The sequence below is a fragment of the Engraulis encrasicolus genome, chromosome 8, assembly GCF_034702125.1.
Source record: "Engraulis encrasicolus isolate BLACKSEA-1 chromosome 8, IST_EnEncr_1.0, whole genome shotgun sequence".
Lineage (NCBI taxonomy): Eukaryota > Metazoa > Chordata > Actinopteri > Clupeiformes > Engraulidae > Engraulis > Engraulis encrasicolus.
The window spans coordinates 27,754,279-27,776,087 of record NC_085864.1 but is presented as its reverse complement, the minus strand read 5'-3'; the positions used below and the strand labels follow the sequence as shown (position 1 = coordinate 27,776,087).

The 21,809-nt window shown below is 46.7% G+C and overlaps 1 protein-coding gene across 1 annotated transcript in view; it reads right to left on the bottom strand.

Annotated features, from left to right (window-relative positions):
- LOC134454389 (rho guanine nucleotide exchange factor 17-like) overlaps positions 1-21,809 on the bottom strand; it is a 136,861-nt gene that overhangs the window by 20,335 nt on the left and 94,717 nt on the right. Inside the window, exons 2-7 of the mRNA XM_063205363.1 lie at positions 17,962-18,039; positions 11,893-12,075; positions 3,434-3,550; positions 2,358-2,450; positions 1,684-1,860; positions 259-309 (exon numbers count right to left, since the gene is read on the bottom strand). Coding sequence (XP_063061433.1) covers positions 259-309; positions 1,684-1,860; positions 2,358-2,450; positions 3,434-3,550; positions 11,893-12,075; positions 17,962-18,039 — 699 coding nt within the window. The remainder of the gene's footprint in view (positions 1-258; positions 310-1,683; positions 1,861-2,357; positions 2,451-3,433; positions 3,551-11,892; positions 12,076-17,961; positions 18,040-21,809) is intronic.

The window sequence follows — 21,809 nt, the reverse complement described above, 5'->3', positions numbered from 1 at the left end:
CAGACATATTTTTTTTTAATTGATGGGCTACTGCATTAAAAAAGCAACGCCCTACCGCCTACATCAGAGTGCAGGACCGTAATTAAGACGTTGCGGTGCCCCCAAGCACTACACCTTGCAGGTGCCCCCTTTATGAACAATATTTGTTGTGTATCTAGTGGTCCCCCCCCCCGCCCCCCCCTAAATGGCCACTGGCCCTTATGGATAATCCGGCCCTGTCAGGGTGAGTAAATGTGTGTAAAAGTCGTGAGCACTTACCGCCTCCATCACCATCTCCTGACGCAGGAACTTCCTCTGTGGATTCATGATCTACACAGAAAAGCAACGAAAAAAGAGGCATCATTTCATTTGTTACTAACAGTCTTTTTCATATAAAATATACTGTATGTCTGTGATTATAATTTCTTTGCTTGTAAACATCTAGCCTGCCTATTTTGGACACCAGATGGATATTAACCTTTGTGCTATAATCTGGTACATACTGTATACTGTATGTATGTACAGTATGTATGTATTCATTAATGTGCAATGTCCTGAAAAATAGAAGTAAAGTAAGCAAAGTAAGTAAGTAAGATCACAGACTCTTGAATGACAGTAGTTTGGCAGGAGGCTGGCCTAATCACCCCTAGTGGCCTGAGCTTGCCAGGTGTTGGGCTGGTTCAGGAGCCGGTGCCGGTGCCGGTGCCCACACCAGTTGCGTTCAGCACTAAAGTGCTTATCTGCGAACCGCCCGTGTTCATACCGGGCACTGAACTTTTTCCGCACGTGACTGTGTTACCCGGATGAACCTGCTGGCGGCCACGCTGTCGTCACGGTTCGCAGAGAAAAACCTAGTATTTTGCGGTTCGCATAGCGAACCAACTTTCCGGTTCGCAAACGCTAAAATATGTGGCGTGAACACGACGGCCGGTTCGCGATTAGGTGTGGGAACGGGCTCCAGCTCGGTTCTCGGTCGGCCTGACCGCACTATATGAGTAGACCAGCACTTCATACTAGTTGGTGCAGCATTGCAGATGTGAGAAGAACTACATACTGCATTAGAAGTGCCAGCCCTAACCACTGCAGTCTATCTGCAGTGGGTGTAACGGATGCCAGCAAGAGGATCGGACTCTGCAGGATGACCTCTGATATATGCATACAAGATATGAAGAGCTGTTTTCCAAAACGGTATATCCACCATTTTTGACTTTTTGCAATTTAATATTGGAATTGATTGTGAAGAGGTCCTATCATCTATGCGTGAATTCTTGCCATTCAAATGTTTTGAGAACATACTTTAAAACCTCTATAAAAAATAATTTTGCAATGCATTTCAATGGAATGCCCAATACAAAATTTTCCCAACATTCTATAAAATGGATATATCTCATTTTGGAAAAGAGCTCTTCATATACTCTAATGTGCACACACTGAGAAAACATGCATAGCGTATATTATTGCCTACCATTTGTAATTAGAATACTTGGGTGATGTACACAGTGATGGATGCTCTGCTCTGTAAGCTGCTAGTTGTCTGGTTCTGCTGGTTTCTGTGTGAGTACGTTCTACACTACTCTACATGTTCGTACTGTATACACAAGCGGATGTATTATACAATGGTGAAACCTGGGTGTCCTTTACTATGCAATACTGGTTATCTGCAGTAGGCTAATAGGGAATTTGCAATTTGCAGTTTCTCCTCACATGTTCCACTCCCTCGATGTGGGCTTCGATCTCCTGCATGACGCGCGTCTCCCGCTCCACCTCCTCGGCGCTGCGGCGGCCCTTGTTGATGCGCTCGGCCAGCCGCTTGATGTTCCGCTGGGCGTCCAGCAGGAACTGGTGGTCAGGGTGCTCCTCCGGGGTGTGCTTTAGCAAGTCCTGTCGTGGAACCAACACACACACGCACGCACGCACGCACCACACACACACACACACACACACACACACACACACACACACACACACACACACACACACACACACACACACACACACACACACACACACACACACACACACACACACACACACACACACACACACACACAGAGTGAGTGAGTGGTAAGTCATGTCTGAATACACGCACGTATGCACACACATGTATGCACGTACGCAGGCACGCACACTTATGTCAGCATGTGAGCATGACTTTAGCTTGAGACAGCCACTGCACACGAACATGACTGTTCATATAGGTTGGAGCAGGCTTCACCCAACAGATTATTCTTCTTTTTAGGGTGCTGACCAAAATATTGTTAAACTGAAGTGAGCACCATGCACCATGCATACATTTCTTTTATTATTACACAGATGCATTTCAGCATTCTGCCATCCTCAGTGTGCCCAGTTTTACAATAACATGACTGGACACTCACCTTGACTAGTAGCTCATAGCGAGGGATTCTCTGTACCGGTTTGATCATCAAGTCGGCCAGGGCCTGCTTCTCTTTGTTCTCACGCATGCTTTGCTGTGAGGGGATCACACAAAGGAGGAAAAGAAAGCAGAGTCAAACATTGTAATGAGCAGAGAGGAGTGGAGAAAACAGGAAATCAAGATAGCATCAACCAGCACCCCAGAAAAACACGTAGCCTATGTTCTCAAACAATGTCTTCAAATGGACTTACTAACATCCAAAATTATTTTACCAATGTATAATTATTATGTATAACTCTGATGTCTAGGGCATACAGCAGTACATGTGCATCTGCTAATGTAGTATAATATATATATGTTTTACCTCCAAAAGGACATATTACTATATGCAACTCTAGTCACCGCCACCAGGGGGCACACTGACTCATGTTATGGCCAAAGCCCAATGAGAATACATGTTTTTTTTTGTCGGAAATTCTCAGCACTTAAAGTTGATGAGGGGTTTTAGCCAAAAACAATTTACAAGTCCTAATTCATCTCACTGCCTCTGCCCTACTGAGGCAAAACCACTCGAGACACAGACCAATTTAAATGAGCTTCAGACTATCATTGACTACATGCCTGCAGGTATGTTCAACGTCCAGGAAATATGAGTGGTCTACATTTTTGTTGTTGTTGTTGCTGTTAGACTCTATTCATTCCTCGCATCGCAATTTGGCAAAAGAGCATCAGAAGCAATGTCTTGACACTTAGAGTAAAATTATCATCAAAATTCACCGCAATCTTCCAAACATGTTCGGTGATCGAGCGATAGTCTCTTTCCAATAACAACGAACGACGGCAGAGGTCGACAAACACATAGGAACCCAAACACTCTTAGAAATGGTAATAATTCCTCCTCATACAGTACAGTACAGTACATACTGTATGAAGACAAGGAGAGAGAAAAGCAGCGAAGGGGAGAGAAGTGAACAGTAAAAGAGAGACAGAGAACAGACCCCCTCAGAACAGTACTCACTTCTCAAGACTTCTCACACAAATGCCTAACTTTTTTCACACACACAGTAAAGAAAATACCTCCAGAAACTTGAGAAATGCAGGCTTGGCCTCCTTGGCGATCCGCACGGCATCTTTGGCGTTGAGAAAGTTGTCAATGTAAGCCGAGTAAATATTGGCCAGGATCTCTTTGGAGAACTGCAGCGCACGTGTCAAAGACAGACAGACAAAAAAAGAAACAAAGAAAAAGAGCACAATGAAAACACTAGAGAGCATCATTTCTAAGGGTCATAGTGTTACGCAATTGATGGATGTGTGAGTGTGTGTGTGTGTGTGTGTGTGTGTGTGTGTGTGTGTGTGTGTGTGTGTGTGTGTGTGTGTGTGTGTGTGTGTGTGTGTGTGTGTGTGTGTGTGTGTGTGTGTGGGGGGGGGGGGTCATGTAGAAACTGATGAGAATGCTGGAGGAATGAGGGATACCTTGTGTTTGGGTGCCAAGATCATGCAGTGTAGGATGTATAAAAAGCTTCTTTCCCCCTATTGATGTTCAGTCAAAACAGAAACATGCGCTCTGTCTGTCTGTCTGTCTGTCTGTCATACGCGTGTCTGTACTTTGTGTGAATGTCTGTACTTTGTGTGAGTGTCTGTGTTTTGTGTGAATGTCGGCAGTGTGTGTGTGTGTGTGTGTGTGTGTGTGTGTGTGTGTGTGTGTGTGTGTGTGTGTGTGTGTGTGTGTGTGTGTGTGTGTGTGTGTGTGTGTGTGTGTATACGTGTGTATGTGTGTGCTGTGTCCATGTGTGTCTTGTGTTCTGTGTTTGGTCTATGGAGTCAGCTGTCTGGAAGCTATGAGGTTTCAAAGGGGTGAGTGTGATTGTGTGTTTGGGTCAGTGTGTGTGTGTGTGTGTGTGTGTGTGTGTGTGTGTGTGTGTATGTGATAGTGATTGTGTGTGTGTGTGTGTGTGTGTGTGTGTGTGTATGTGATAGTGATTGTGTGTGTGTGTGTGTGTGTGCGTGCGCACGCGTGTGTTGTGTCCATGTGCGGTTTTGTGTTCTGTGTTTGGTCTATGGAGTCAGCTGTCTGGAAGCTATGAGGTTTCAAAGGGGTGTGTGTGTGTGTGTGTGTGTGTGTGTGTGTGTGTGTGTGTGTGTCAGTGTGTGTGTGTGTGTGTGTGTGTGGTGTGTGTGTGTGTGTGTGTGTGTGTGTGTGTGTGTGTGTGTGTGTGTGTGTGTGTGTGTGTGTGTGTGTGTGTCAGTGTGTGTGTGTGTGTGTGTGTGTGTCTGTGTGCTGTTCTAGCTTGGCCTCTGCCTGGTAGACGCATCGTTCATCACCTAGATGCTGACACCTTTACGCCCCTCGCTGCCACCATGTGTGGGAGGCAGTTTACACAACCCAGCATCTGCCTGCATCACAGGTACAGATGGAGACGAGAGAGAAGAGGAGGCGGCGAAAGGAGAGAGGTAGAGAAGAGAGGTAGAGGAGAGCAACAGGGAGATAGATAGAGATAGACAGAGCGACAGGAGAGCGACAGGGGGGGAGAGAGAGAGAGAGAGAGAGAGAGAGAGAGAGAGAGAGAGAGAGAGAGAGAGAGAGAGAGAGAGAGAGAGAGTCTACATTATGAAAAGAGAGAGTGAGGTTGAGAGATGAAGAAATAAGTTGAGGGGGGGTTGTAATCCAGGGCAGTCATGGGTGAGCGGTTAGGGCGTCAGACTTGCATCCCAGAGGTTGCCGGTTCGACTCCCGACCCGCCAGGTTGGTGGGGGGAGTAATCAACCAGTGCTCTCCCCCATCCTCCTCCATGACAGAGGTACCCTGAGCATGGTACCGTCCCACCGCACTGCCCCCCATGGGGCGCCACTGAGGGCTGCCCCCTTGCACGGGTGAGGCATAAATGCAATTTCGTTGTGTGCAGTGTGCAGTGTTCACTTGTCTGCTGTGGAGTGCTGTGTCACAATGACAATGGGAGTTGGAGTTTCCCAATGGGCTTTCACTTTCACTTTTCTTTCACTTTAATACAAAATGTACACCATGGGGATGGATGCTGTGCTCCCTGTGTCTCTCCCTCACTCCTCTTCTCTCTAGCCTGATTATCATCAACTTTCAACTTCACTTGAAGAGTTCAGATGCAAAACCCCCTAAGTGCCTTTTCAGAAAATAATCTTAATTCATTTGTATTTAATACAAAGCTATCAAAATTGCATATTTTTGTATTTTATTTTAGTAATATAACTATTTATATGTATTATCAAGTACATAAATGTAAACCAAACCAACAACGGGGTTCTCTAAAAATATAGAAGTACAGGTCTTCAGAAATGGAGTTAGGGGGTTTTGCATCTGAACTCTTCACTTTCTCTTCAAGACTTGGTCTGACCAATAGCATAACAATCAACATTTCTCAAACGGCATGGCCGACCCGCCTCCCTTGGTTTGCTAATGGTTGTATGCTTTCCGACAAAGTGGTAGGAGTTCCCGATTTTCCGGGAGCTCAGAAACAATATTGCATTGCTCTCGACCTGACCAGAAGCAACGCTGAAGGTGTTGCGTCACTAGGAGGGCACGGCCAGACTACTTCTCTCTGACAGCCGTGTCAAAACTCTGTAGGGCCCCCCACGCGTACAGTACGCACGGATTACAGGGGTCCCAGGGGATTACAGACTCACTCACACTCACACACAAACACAACACTGTACAGTACATACATACATAGACAAAACACACACACACACATACATAGACAAAACGCACACACAGTTACACATGCACGCACACACACAAACCTAATACATACACACACACACACACACACACATATGCGCACACACACGCGGGTGCACACGCTCACACACACGTGCGTACATAACCACACGCACACACATGTGCACAGACACACGCGCGCACACACACACACACACAATGAATACATACAGATACAGACACTCTCACAACCACATGCCCATGTGCATTCTGCACTAGTTTGGGGGTTGAGATGGCGAGATGAGATGGTCGAGATGCCTGAAGGGATACAGGAAGCCCATTTGTTGAACTGCAACACAATTACAGTTTTCAATTCAGTTGTCCTATTGACACAAAAAAATACAACTCAGGTATAATTCAGTTATTTGTAGTTTTGTACAAAGGGGTAGGACATATCTCAACTTCAAAGCTAAGCCCTTATCTTTCCCAATTCACCTCTTCTTTTCAAGAAAAAGAGGAAGATTTTTTTTTGCCCTCAGCTTGGCAGGAAAGGTAACATTTCCTTTTACCTTCTCTCAGACCTTCTCTCTCTCTCTCTCTCTCTCAGCTTCAACAAAGCCTCTATTGAGAGAGAGAGAGAGAGAGAGAGAGAGAGAGAGAGAGAGAGAGAGAGAGAGAGAGAGAGAGAGAGAGAGAGAGAGAGAGAGACAGACAGACAGACAGACAGACAGACAGACAGACAGACAGAGAGAGAGAGAGAGAGAGAGAGAGAGAGAGAGAGAGAGAGAGAGAGAGAGAGAGAGAGAGAGAGAGAGAGAGAGAGAGAGAGAGAGAGAGAGATAACGGGTCAGCAGGAGCTGAGCCGATCATCACCCCCAGCGCCAAAGTGGGCGTGGGTGAAGAGGGGCTCAGCGCAGCGGACAGATAGCAGGGTCTTTGGGGCCGTTTCCCACACGGCTGTCACACATCAGGGACTGGGGCATTACCTCAGCACTAAGGATGGCTATAGAGGGATCAGGCTTTCCTGCAGTGAAGACATAGAGAGTGAACACTATCTCTGTGACAAAAAGTGATTTGGAAAAAATGACTTGAAAGGCTGAGATATAAAAAACTTGCCACCAAGTGTGGACCAGGGTCTGTTGTCCTCTCTTTGGCTTTGAGGGCAACAGAGAATGGTTGAGCAAGGCGTTTAGCTTTTTCCAGGTGAACATTTCTTGAAGTGCACTTGAAGTGCATAGACAGTGTTCAGAACGTCTATGTACAGTACATTCAACAAAGATCCAGCCCTTCAGGTGAACACTCAGCCCATCGTCCGATGACTCTCAGAATTAGGGCCCGTTTATACATGCCCGGGTATTTTGATAAACGAGAGAAAAGAGATTTTCCTTCATTTGCGTCTTTCGTTTACACACAAGCGGAGGTTTTTCCTCTGAAAACAAATCTTTCTAAAAACTCTGCTAAAAGTGGAGATTTTTTTAAAAAAATGTATGGTTAGTGTTTGTATATAAACGGAGACTTAAATAGCATTCTCCTTACCACGCACAGGCTTAACATATTTATGACAGCTCTCGGCAGCATATTTATGCGTTTCTGCTGTTGGTGTGAACGAAGATACTTTGGTAAACAGAGGGAGGAAAAATGTTCTCTCATCAAAATACCTGGGTATATACTGTATAAAAATGGCGCCTTAGAGCTGAAGTCTCTCAGTGGAAAAGTCTTTCAAGCCCCAAAATGGAAGTCCAGTTGCTCACAACTAAACTCTTTAACCAGTGTAACAATATTTAATACCAAGTAATACTAGTGTAACACCATGTACCAATTTCGTACTTACATCTTGAGTTAGACCTAGGTACATGGTATTACACTGGTATTAATGTAATGCACTGGTTATTACACTGTACCTAATGTGGAAGATCCATTGCAAAAGTGAACCATTAAAACAAAGTGGTACCCTCACAACTAAACTCTTAGGACTGAGATGACCTAGATGAACGGGGATCTCCTCACCCTGGCAGCTGCCCCAATCCCAGGGGGGCCTGTACTAAGAAGCTGGTTCAGGAGTACAGCAAGTTAAGTTAGGGGGTAAATCATCTAATAGAAGAGCCCCAGAGTCTTAAGGAAATGAGGACTCCAGGCTCTTCTATTAGATGATTTATCTTTTAACTTAACCAGGTTTACTCCTGAACCAGTTTCTTATAGGCCCCAGGTGAAACAGTATGGTGGAGAGTGGACACCAGCCAAACCAGGCAGGTTTCATAACCTGTTGTTTCATAAGCTACATGTACCCTCCCCAGATGAAAAAAGTGCAGGGTGGGGGGTCGTCTATGTTCCTCCTTCAGGCACAGGGGGAGGCTGGGGAGGTGTGGAGGATTAGGGGGTGAAACAGAGGACTACGGCTGAAGAAGAAGAAGAGGGGGGTGGATGGGGTGGGAGTCGTCAGGCCTGGATGCAAGTGGACACGCACTTCTAATAAATTGTTTCTCAACAGGGGCGCTACTGCCCCCCAGGGGTCGTTGGGGGGCCCTAGGGGGTGTTTTTGAAGGATACAGCTGAGAGGGGACAGTGCTTAATTGCCAATGAGGTGCATTAGTCTATTTTTTTAAAAAATACTAACGGGGGCGTTGGCAGGCATATAATGAGGTCAAGGGAGCGTTTGGAGGCCTAGGATGAGGTCCAGGGAGCGTTTGTTCAAAAAAAGGTTGAGAACCACTGTTCTAACATGATGACCCAGACTTCAAAGGAGGTGTGAGGAGAACTGGTGGTGGTAGGTGACAGGTGACGTGGAGTGTGCGTACAGTAGGTCACTATTCCACCCTGGCAGACAAGACAAGTGACACAGAGGTGCTCCCTTGTGCTGTCTGGTCTCCTGCCGCCAAACTCCTCTCTCGTCTGGCCCGCCTGCCTGGCCCGCCACCTCCCCAGCCTCTGACCCACGGCCGTTACCACACCCTGGAGTTAATTGCCGGTATCTGAGAGCTATCTGACTGGCGGCGGTACGACGAGGCCCCACTGCTGAGACTCTGCTGTACCCGCTGCTGCAGTGACTGAAAGCAGACACGCTCGCACACACGTCTCTCTCTCTGTCTCGGCCTCTCTCTCTCTCACTCTCTCTCTCTCTCTCTCTCTCTCTCTCTCTCTCTCTCTCTCTGCCTCTCTCTGCCTCTCTCTGCCTCTCTCTGCCTCTCTCTGTCTCTCTCTGTCTCTCTCTGTCTCTCTCTGTCTCTCTCTGTCTCTCTCCGTCTCTCTCTGTCTCTCTCTGTCTCTGTCTCTCGCTCTCTGAAGATTATTCCCTCTTGTCAGACAACACAGGGCTGTCTGAACCTGAACAAAAGCTAGGTCATAAATAAAGGACTGGCTCCATCCTCCTTTGGCGCACTCCCAGAAAATGAAAAAGGAACCTCCGCAATGTAATATCTGGGGCTATTTCGACAGTCTATTTCACATAATTAAAAGTGCTATTTTTATTGCTTTGTGCTTATGGAGCAAATGAAAAAACAAAATTGTTTCATATTGTTGAGGTCGGCACGACCTTGACTTCAACCCCCCTCTCCATCTCAGATGAGGTTTTTGTAGAGATGTATTTTGTAGCCTGCTTGACTCAATGTTCTGACCAGAGAAGTTGATTCGTCTTCAGGCTCTGAATGAGTTATGTGCTGCTGCAGGGCCCTACTGTATGTGAATTGAATAAGAGACTTGATGGAAGTACTCACACTGTCTCCAAACATCCTGTCTCTCCGTGTACTGTACCTGCAATGTTAGGGCCTCTACACACCGGCTCCGACAAAGTGCAGAGCACTACTCCGCAAATGTTCGATTGCATTGTTATCAATACAACCCCACACACTGGCTCCGATGTTCGCGTACATCGGCTGGCGATTAGAGACAAGTTCTATTTTGTCGGAGCCACCCATTGACTGCTGAGGTGAAATTGTGTGTGGGGGTCGGCATTGCGTAGGCTAGGAAGCGAAAGTGATTCTTGCTTGAGAAAGTTGTTTCTATTCAGCACAGCTGAGATCTGAAGGCAACATATCATTGTAAAGTCACTTGATGTGCATCTATCTCAGGGTGCCTGAAATGCTGTCTCTCCATGTACAGTATATCCACACACTGGCTACGACAAAACACAGAGCACTGCTCCACAAATGTTAGATTCCACTGTTTTCAATACAACCCCGCACATCGGCTGGAGAGACGAGTTCTACTTTGTCTGAGCCACCCATTCAACTGCGGAGGTAAAATTGTGTGTGGGGGTCGGAATAGTGTCAGAAGCGAAAGTGATCTGCAGTGCTGTCGGAGCTGGTGTGCTCTGCTTTAGTGAAATGGAGTCGTTTCTATTCAGCACAGCTGACATTTGAAGGCAACATATAATTTTAAAGTCACTTGATGTGCATCTATCTCAGGGTGCCTGAAAAGCTGGGTCTGAAGTGCTGACTGGATGATGCCAATGTTGTCATCAATTTCAGTTCAAAGTACATTCACCTTCAATCTTTTCTATCATCATGTGACATTTGATGCTTGAATATAGCTCAACAACAGGAGCTAGACTATGTGGTGGTGAGCATGGATGTTTTAGCTGACATACTGTACAGTAGCCCTCCCTTCAGTAATAAGCAGGCACGATGCTCTCTACAGACTGAAAATTATGTGTGTGGGTGGAAGGATGGACAAGCAAGGTAAAGCTGAAAGACAGAAGCGCTTTTAAACGGTTATTCATTCATCGTACGTTCAGCTCGTGGAAAATTATCCCAAAGGTATCTATGTGTGTCTCTCTGTGTGTCTCTCTGTGTGTCTCTCTGTGTGTCTCTCTGTGTGTCTCTCTGTGTGTCTGTCTGTCTGTCTGTCTGTCTGTCTGTCTGTCTGTCTGTCTGTCTGTCTGTCTGTCTGTCTGTCTGTCTGTCTGTCTCTCTGTCTGTCTCTCTCTCTCTCTCTCTCTACTGTGTGTTTGTGTACCTATACTGTATCTGTAGAGGTATGCATGCTTCTCTCTCTCTTTGTATCTCTCTCTCTCTCTCTCTCTCTCTCTCTCTCTCTCTCTCTCTCTCTCTCTCTCTCTCTCTCTCTCTCTCTCTCTCTCTCTCTCTCTCTCTCTCTCTCTCTGGGACAGGGGTCTTCTGAGGACAAGGATCAGGGTGAAGAGCAAGAACAGATGCCATGGAAGTATGGATGATAAAACGCCTGGGACCGCATCCAGCAGGAAGCGTATTGAATAAGCAACCTGGAAGAGCCTTGGCACAGTGGAAGCTGTTGTGACGGTGCGTGTGTGTGTGCGTGTGCGTGTGCGTGTGTGTGTGTGTATATGTGTGTGTGTGTGTGTGTGTGTGTGTGTGTGTGTGTGTGTGTGTGTGTGTGTGTGTGTGTATGTGTGTGTGTGTATATGTGTGTGTGTGTGTGTGTGTGTGTGTGTGTGTGTGTGTATGTGTGTGTGTATGTGTGTGTGTGTGTGTGTGTGCGCGCGCGTGTAAAATGGTGCTGGGGACAGCAGGTGAGCCACTTACAGAGAATGAGAGTGTCTGCGTGTGTGTGTGTCTGTGTCTGTGTGTGTGTGTGTGTGTGTGTGTGTGTGTGTGTGTGTGTGTGTGTGTCTGTCTGTCTGTCTGTCTGTCTGTCTGTCTGTCTGTCTGTCTGTCTGTCTGTCTGTCTGTCTGTCTGTCTGTCTGTCTGTCTGTCTGTCTGTCTGTGTGTGTGTGTGCGTTTGTTGAGGGTGGGGCTGGGGCAGATGAAACACTTACAGAGCCTACGTCTGTGGATCTATATGTGTGTGTGTGTGTGTGTGTGTGTGTGTGTGTGTGTGTGTGTGTGTGTGTGTGTGCGTAATGTGCGTGTGTTTTGGAACATATGCACCACTTACCGAGTCTGTGAGCAGGTGTCCCACGGTCTGCTTGTCGTGCCAGTCGTTGACGCAGCTCAGCACCTGCTCCAGGAAGTGCTCGTGGTGGTCCAGGATCTCGGGGATCTGGAAGAACATCTCGTCCACCAGAGAGGGGTCCACCAGCGGAGAGTTCTCCGGCTGCTTCAGGGGCCTCATGTAACCCTGAAATCGCACAGCACACAACAAAAACATATACAGGGGGTTGGACAAAATAATGGAAACATCTGTCATTATAGCGTGGAAGCTTCCTCTTGCATCCACAGTTAATCCTGTTGGATGAAGTCTTGTTGGATGAAGTCTTGATACATCACAAAGACTTGCTGTCTAAGTAAAAGATGCAACAGTTACACACGTACCAAGAATTTCTCCTTTTTGAACTCTGACACGTCACCCATAATGTTGTGTGCATTGCAAAACCTTCAGCAAAACTGTGCCCTTTCCCTGCTAATTGAACCTTCACACTTCACTTTACTGGTGCAATGTGCCGTTAATGAAGTTTGGCCGACAGGCTAGTCCACTTGAGCCATGAAACTTCCCCACTCCAAAATGACAGGTGTTTCCATTATTTTGTCCAACCCCTGTATATGTCGCCATACACAACAGGTACAGGTGAAGGGTGAAGGTTGGGCACGTCCCAGGAAAAGGTGCAAGACAAAGTCTGTCTGTAGTTTTCAGAGTGAGGAGTATGCACACTCAAAATCCTTTTTGTTGTTTTTATTTCATGGCTGGATAACGTTAAGACTTCAACAGTGTTCATCAGATTCAGTCGAAAGTCTGAAGTCGGAAGTCGAAACGCAATCATCCAGCCATGAAATAAAAACAACAAAAAGGATTTTAAGTGTGCGGACTCCTCACTCTGAAAACCACACACAAAAAAGATTAAGCAAAATAAGAGTCTGTGTGCAAAGGTAAAACAGTTTAGTTTGTATCTTTTCAAATAGCTGAACCCGCCAGCAAAAAAACCCCTAAATCCATGGATGATATGAAATTTGATTCAGCAGAAATCTGACTCCCAACCACCAACTCCCTAAACATTAGGTCATGCCTGTCACAACACAATAGAAAAAGCATAAAAAGAGCCTCCAAGGTCTAGGTTTCCCCTTACTGCCACACAGCAACACATTATGCAAGAGAGGCAACATGTTTTTCTGGTAATGCAGTCGTTCCCAATCTTTTCCTTCTGCGTACCCCCTTGTACATTTCAATGTGGTTTGCACACATGCTAAGCCAGTGGTGCTCAACCTTTTCTTGAATAAATGCCCCTTTGACCTCATCATAAGCCTCCTAATGCCCCTTTGACCTCATCATAACCCTGCCAATGCCCCCTTAGTATTGAAAAATAAAGGAGACTAACGCGCCCCAAATGGAGACTAAGACCCGCCCCACTCAGCTGTGTACTTCTCAACGCCCCCTAGGGCTACCCAATGCCCCCTGGGAGCTGCAGTGCCCCCGTTGAGAAAGACGACGCTAACTGATGGCTTCACTGTGCTATGGGACAGCAAATCACTGCACATTATTATGCACAGCCATTTTGGAGAATCCTCATTTCCAATAGACCTGACATTTTTTTCTGCCACCTTTACAATGGAACTTGTTGCATGACAAGTCTAGGAGATATAAATTGCACTTCAAATGGACCCTTGCAGCATATAAATAGCCGCCATTACTCTATTGAACTTGCACACACCCATGTGGCAGGCTGTGCAGCCCAGTTTGGGAAACCCTGTGGTAGGGTACCACAACAAAACCCATTGCATTATGTAACGGAGGCTAACTAGCAGAGTTGGTGTGGAACGTTGGTAAACCTCCCTCCGATAGCCTCATACAGTCTCGTGCCGTTGGGCCGAGAGACTAGTTTCTTGGCCCATCTGTATCGTACTGTGTCTCCCATTGCCGAACCGTTGTAGTTGACGAGGTCACACGTTCGATCCCCGAGGGGGGTGAACAGGTGCAAGATGACCTCCGTCACAATTACACTTAACTAACATTTTTCCAACATATCTTTGCAGGTATTACAGGGTGCTGCTGGCTACAGTCCTTGACATGCCTTTGTCAATGGTACAGCCATAGATAGGTGGGAGTAAAATCTACAACGTTTCAACTACCAAGCCAAACTCCCTAACTATGGGGGTGTACTAATAAGCTGTTTCAGGAGTAAATCAGGTGAAGTTAAGAGGAAAATCATCTAATAGAAGAGCCTGGAGTCCTTAACAGCGTCCTATAGGCACCACGAGACCACATTTGCCCTGACACAACAGCCTAACAGGATGTCAATGGCAATAGTCCTCCTTCAACAAAATATTACGTGAGGCAGTCAACATTTCTGCCGGCTTAGCTATCCCGTTTCAAAAGTGTGAAAAGTGATATCTATTGACAAACCCACACCTGTAGGCTGAACACCATTTAAGCAGGGGTCTTTTAACCTTTACCTCTGCTAAACTATACACATTGGTTTAGAAAGTGCAGATGTTACTGTCTGCAATGAAACGATATTAAAAAGTTGCCAAACCACCCAAACTGTATACAACTTGGTTCAACTACAAGGTGGTGTTATAAGTGCCATTTAGTGTTGCTTGAACTTGGTGTAAAGCATTTTGAAAGACACAGCACAATAACACTGAAACATGCAAACAATGATTGTTGTAAGAGAAGATAATATGTGCTACGTAATGGAATCATCTAGCTTTAAAGGCATTAGCAGTTGCTTGAGAATTGCAAGCATGCATACTAAAGGTCATCACTGATCCCAACCGCTGCTTGTGCATGTACGCCCATATATAGACCAGACTTCCTTATCCTTTTGCATCCGTGTGTGTGTGTGTGTCCGTGTCCGTGTGCACGCACATGTGTCTATGTGTGTGTCTCTATGCATGTGTGCATGCGCTTGTATATAGAACAAATTTCATTATCCTTTTGCATCCGTGTGTGTCCGTGTGTCTGTGTGTGTGTGTGTCTGTGTGTGTGTATGTGTGTGTGTCCGTGTATGTCTGTGTGTCCGTGTATGTCCGTGTTTGTGTGTGTGTGTATGTCCGTGTTTGTGTTTGTGTGTGTGTGTGTGTGTGTGTGTGTGTGTGTGTGTGTGTGTGTGTGTGTGTGCTAAGAGTTGTGGATGTGTGCTGCTGTGCCTTTTTGTACCCACACTGTATGTGTGCAGGTAGCCTATGTATACTCGCATGTGTACAAGTGTGCTTATGCGAGCGTGTATGTCTGTGTGTGTGTGTGTGTGTGTGTGTTTGTGTCTGCATCCGTGTGTGTGTGTGCGTGCGTGCGTGCGTCCGTGTGTGTGTCTGCGTCCGTGTGTGTGTGTGTGTAAACTCCTAGTTGTGCATCCATAGTGTATTGTGCAGCTCTGGGACTAGGCCTTGATGAAAGGAAATACCTCCCCTGTCCCATGGGGCCTACTCTGAAGCACATCAGGCCAAAAGCATCTGCCCTTTCATATTTCAAAGCAGAGGATATGAACTCCCTCTCTCTCTCTTTCTCCCTCCCTCTCTTTCTCCCCCCCCCCTCTGTCTCTCTCCCATATTTCTCTCTCTCTCCCATATTTCTAAGTGTGTGTGTGTGTGTGTGTGTGTGTGTGTGTGTGTGTGTGTGTGTGTGTGTGTGTGTGTGTGTGTGTGTGTGTGTGTGTGTGTGTGTGAGTGTGTGTGTGTTGGACAGAGGGTGAGATGGAGAAAGGGAGAGAGAGAGAGAGAGAGAGAGGGGGGGGGGGGGCTGCGAAAGCAGGTGAGCTCAGCATTCCCATCAACACATCTCCACACCCTCCTCCTCCTCTTCCTCCTCCTCTGATTGGACAGGCCACTGCAGCAGCCAGTGACAACAAACAGCTGGAATGTAAAATAAAACAATAATGGCCGCCACTACATTCATACGGTACAAATGACCAGTCGGAGCTCAGTCTGAAGAATCAGTTGAACCAACAGATGGCAGTGCATACATAGCATGGGGCTATCCGCATCTGTCCCAGCAAAGGAGCTTGAGTCGCATCCACATACTAATTCTAATATGTTGTTTATGTGGGGAGTGGAGTTAAGGCTTTATTCAGATGGGAGAGTTCATAGAGAGACAGGGAAGTAGTGTGGGGGAGAGGTATGGGGAAGGGTTGGGATATGACCCAGGCAGAATTCAAACCTGGGTCTCTATGTACATGGGCAATGTTGCCTGTATATGGTACATGTGAATTTTCGTGCTGTGCCACAACACCCTGCTGCGTCTACGTATTTAGTTGCTAACATGACAACTGGTTGTAGTTCTACAACCTCCAAGAAGCTTGTAAAGTTCTCCTCTCCTCAGAGACGGTTTCCCCTTCATAAAATCACCTGAACCTACCTCCTAACTCTGCACTTCTCTCCACACTTGATTATGTCTGTAAGTTGCTATGGATAAACGTGTCTGTTATATGCAATGCATTTCAACATTATGCAACATGTTGAAGGAATTTCCCTCTCTGTGCTGAGTATACAGTCAAGACATACCTGTATGCTACACACACGGTATCTAACCAGCAAATCACAACAAGAGAAGCTACTGATGATGAATGATTGGCAGAAACATCCTGAGCGTGGCCCAATAGGATTCATTGCTGACATGAGTCTGGTAGGAATGGTACAAATATAAAGCCAGTGAATGATGACCAGAACGGCCATTTATGGTGGTGACTGATGGACAAAGACATCAAGGGCAAAACCGAAAAGGATTCCTTGCTGAAAATGAGCCTTGTGTTATTAGGAGGTGGGGTGGGGTAGGGGAGGTCCATGCACAATCAGAGCCTGCAATTCATGACAAAATGACCGACACAGACACCATGGTAAAACCAATAGGATTCCTAGCTGACATTATAAAATGAGTATGTGCATGTATGCAAATGTACAATCAGCAAATGACAATCAGAGCCTCCAATTCATGGCAAAAATGACCGACACAGACATCATGGGCGTAAAAACCCAATAGGATTCCTTGATAAGATGAGGCTCAGTGTGATTCGGGGGGTGTGAGACAGTGAGTCGGATGGTGGGTGCTGTGCTTCTACACTGCAGTCCCTGCTCACCTCGTAACCATGGCGACAACAGAACAGCACCGACTGCAGACAACGTGATTTTTTTTTGCACACGCAATGGTTGGCAATGGGTGAGTCAGGAGAGAGAGAGAGAGAGAGAGAGAGAGAGAGAGAGAGAGAGAGAGAGAGAGAGAGAGAGAGAGAGAGAGAGAGAGAGAGAGAGAGAGAGAGGTGGTAGGAGGGAGTGCTGGACAGAGACTGATCCTTGGATGAGAAATGGAAGCCCTTAGTCTGCTAGTTCACTTATTGTCTAAGAAACATCAGTCAGCTTGGTATCTCTGCAACTGCTACTGCTGCTGCTGCTGCTTCACCATGCTGTGTGAAGAGGGAAACGGCACGTCTGTGAAATCATACTGGGGACTGCTGCTGGACCCATGCTCATTTATGTAAACACACGCCCACCCACACAACCACGGTACAGACCCTGCTGTTATGTAACATGGGGTTATCGAAGCCCGACAGAGAAGGGGAAAGAGGTCCGTCCAGCCCTGAATGGAAAAGGAAGAGGACACCACACAAATACTGCCCTACAAAGGCAAAGTGCAGTAACATAACAATATTCAGTCAAAATTGGGTTCAGACTGAAAATGTTCTTCGTATATCTTGTGACAAAGCCTTATGGTCCAAATGTGTCCCATTTTAAATCTACTGCTATGTCAAATTTGCAGTAACTACTAAGAATATCCAGCCTAATTCTAAGGCTCTGAAGGCCCTTTTCTCAGTTTCAATGTTGGCATGGTTACGGCACTTCGCCTTTTAAGGACAGAGTAGTGATAACAAATCATATGTTTATGTGTGTGCATGTGTGTGTGTGTGTGCGCGCGCGCGCGTGTGTGTGTGTGTGTGCGTGCGTGCGTGTGTGTGTGTGCGCGCGCGCGCGTGCGTGTGTGTGTGTGCGCGCGCGTGTGTGTGTGCGTATGTGTGTGTGTGTGTTACTAACAAGGTTCTCCAAACTGAAGCGTGTATATGTTCTCCAGGAGGCCTGCTCTCACCTGTATGAGTGTCCTGAGTGACTCCACGTAAGACTGCTCGGTGTCCAGTAGGGTCATCACGACATGTCTTCTCATGTCCTGCAGAGGAACAGAGGGAGGAAGGGGAGAGACAGTGTTATTAAAAGCAATGGAGTATGTGACTGAGACGTTCTGCATGTGTCCACATTTCCTCAACTTATTCTCGGGCCCCCAAAGCCTGTGTCGCAGCCAGTGTTTCTTTATCTTTTTACCGTTTTACCGTTCTTCTGTACTTTCAACCCGTTTTCTAGTTACGGCAGGGCAAATTTTACCTCCAAGCTAACAGTTAACATTGAGTCCTATGAGACCAGCTGGCGGCTAACTGGTCTCATAGGACTCAATGTTAACTGCTAGCTTGGAAGTAAAATGTGCACTGCCATACCCAGAGAACGGTTGAAAGTATAGGAGAACAGTAAAACCCTATTATTTAACTCGAGGGGAGGTGTAAAATAAGCTTTTTTCCAAAAATGGGACAATATCACTTTAATAGTTTGTGGGTGGGGGCCGGGGTCTCGAAAATATTGTGACGTTCAAAAGGGGGTCCCTACTGAAAAAGTTTGGGAGCCACTGCAGTGCACTGAGAACACGCAGTGATGCAATTTGGCTGAGCCCCTAATCAAAATAGGAGCTTCCTGTTTACCGCTCCGTATCTGTACACTGGGCCAAATAACTGTGTCCTTCCTCCACAGATACACAGATAAAAAAAAGGCATGTACTTCTCGTCCGCAATTCAGTCCCTCTTTCACAGAACTAAGCACACACACGCACACGCACACGACTACTGGCCAAAGGGATTAAGAAAGTTCACTTGTTGGACTACAACACATTTTACAGGTTTCTCCTTTGTAATCCTAAACACCCCCCACACACACACACACTACACAACTCAGGTGTAATCGTCACTGAGGGGTAAGTCAAGTCTGAACACAGGCACGCACACACACACACGCGTGCACACACACGCTTACACGAGTGCACATACACACACACACGAGCACATATGCACATGCACAGTCTAGCAATTGCGCTACAGAGTGTAGCGTACACATAGCTTGTGGTTGCATGAGGGACTGTGCTGTGTCCATGACAGACTGTTCATCAAGCAAGTGTGTCTCTCCCCCACCAGACAGCGACAGCCACAGTCGAAGGCCTGTGTGAGGGAACGTGGTTTAGAGGGCAGGGCCCAACTCCTCCTCAGTCTTAATCACTAAGCCAAAAGAGGACTGGGGAATTGTACACAACCAATTGAATCGCAATCATCCCCTCCAAAAGCCAGGCTGTATAGCATCTAACAGCATAGCACAGATAATTATTTATTTATACATTTTTTACCTTTATTGACAGGCTAGTATGAGATGCTGACAGGAAGCAAGTGGGAGAGAGAGATGGGGTAGGATTGGGAAATGACTCCGTCCGGACTCGAACCGGGGTCCCCATGGGCATGAAAGCCAAAATGTGGGGGGCTTAGCACGCTGCGCCACAGCGCACCAAGCATAACACAGTTAATTGGGTAAGACAATGGGCACAGGCCTTTATTTAAGTTCTGGGAATCTCTTTATCAACGACATGGTGGGCACACTCTGGCTCTAAGCCACTGGTGGGAAACTAGAGCTGGAGATGTCGTGCAATACTTTCGGTAAGAGGTATTAAAAGGATGGTCAATGTTCAGTTAAAGGTCACTATGCAGCTCTGAGGTGTGGATATTGTGACGCGAGTGTGGTTTGAGAGAGAGAGAGAGAGAGAGAGAGAGAGAGAGTGAGGAGAGTGTGTGCAACCAACATGGATTCAGGCGAAGTAGCACTGACTTAATTCCTCCTCATTTTATCTAATGCTCAGGTAGAACTTCCAGTCCTTGATTTTACTAGCCTGCCCATCGTCAACCTTAAGTCACAGTGTCCTGAGCACACCGAGCATGTGGCTAAAATTGACATCCTCCTCATTCTGTCAACATATCTCCTGAGAGGAGGAAACAAGCATTAAACTTCAGGTCCACCACCTCGGCATGTATTACGATATCAAAAGAGGGAGGTTCAGATGCAGAGATAAAGAATGCACACAGGGAGAACCAGGGGTTACAGATGACGAGGGCTCTAAATTAACGATTTTCATCACCTTCCAAAATGTCTAGTACTGTAGATGCTGATCTTACATGGCAAAACACACACTCACTAACGGGTCAAAATGGCTAGTAGTAAGTGAGTCTTTCCCACCAGCCAAACCGAACTTTAACCAGCATTTGACCGGTTGGCTGGTGTTAATTTAGATATTTTTTTGGTCTTCTTCAACTTAATTTGACAGGACAGTGTGAGAGGTCGACAGGAAGCGAATTGGTAGAGGGACGGGAAGGGGTCGGCAAAGGACCCGGGTCAGGAATCAAACCCGGGTCAGCCGCGTGGCAGGCGAGTGCCCTGCCGGTTGGACACGGCAGGGCCTGGCTAGTGTTAATTTGGAGCCCTGCAGGTGACATACAGTAGAAAGAAGTGAGAAAGAAGAGAGAAAAAGAAAAGCAAGTGACTTGAGGAGGAGAAGAGAGAGGAGAGGAAGTCACAGTAACCCAGCAGCAGCAGGAGGTAAATGGGGTCTGAATGGCTGGAACTGCTGCATGACTCATGATGCCAACTGCAGGATGCCCAGCATGCTCTCTATAGCCTGGCCTGATGTGGTACCCAGAGAGAGAGAGAGAGAGAGAGAGAGAGAGAGAGAGAGAGAGAGAGAGAGAGAGAGAGAGAGACAGAGAGATGAGAGAGAGAGAGACAGAGAGAGACAGAGAGATGAGAGATACAGAGAGAGAGAGATGAGAGATACAGAGAGAGAGAGAGAGAGAGAGAGAGACATACAGATAGACAGACAGACAGAGAGAGGAGATATAATGAAAGAGAAAGACAGGAAGAAAAGAGAGAGAGAGAGAGAGAGAGAGAGAGAGAGAGAGCGTAAGAGAGAGAGAGGGAGAGAGGGAGGGAGAGACGGTCAGCCCGTCAGACGTGCTGATTATATCCACAGCTCCAATTGTCTCCCCTGCACCATTCTATTCCATTTCTCCTATTGTGCTACAATTGGACTGACGTCACTGCCAGCCACATCAGACACGTGCCGTGCAGCCTTGTGCAAGAGAGTGAGGAGTCCGCACACTTAGAATCCTTTTTGTTGTGTTTTATTTTTTCTGTTGAGGTCGAAACGTTATCCTGCCATGAAAAAATAAAACACAACAAAAAGGATTCCAAGTGTGCGGACTCCTCACTCTGAAAACTACAGTTGACCTTCATCCTGCACCTTTCCCTGGGATGTGCACAATCCTCTCCTTCAGCCTTGTGCACAACATGCTCAACAGCAACACGGTCCTCACTTCTCACCCAAACATCCGCCCCCCCCCCATTCAATGGTGGGGGCTCTTTGAACAGGGTTGCCAGATTCAGGAGTTTTCCCGCAGGGAGAGAAAAAAAAACCATTGTAGATGTAGATTTACTTAGTTCAAACTGCAGGATTTAGTGCCGCCGGAAGGTTTTTGAGCATTTATTGGACTGAGAAGCATCGGTTGCACCTGGCAACCCTGAACACAGTCCCCCCCCCCCCCCCCCCAAAAAAAAAACCCAACACTGGGGCTTTTAATACCCCCTGACTCCTGTCTGACCTCACGGCATGGAGTCATCCCATTCATATCAATCCAAAAGCACACGCAAAAGCCTGAGCAGGCCCGTAAATGCACAGCTGGAATACCTCATCGCAGAGGAAGGTAATATTAGGTTATTACTGAAGGCACGGAGTCATGGAGTTTGAATCAACAGTGGACAGGAAACAAGAAAAAGATACAGTTAAGGTGAAATAAGAGTGAG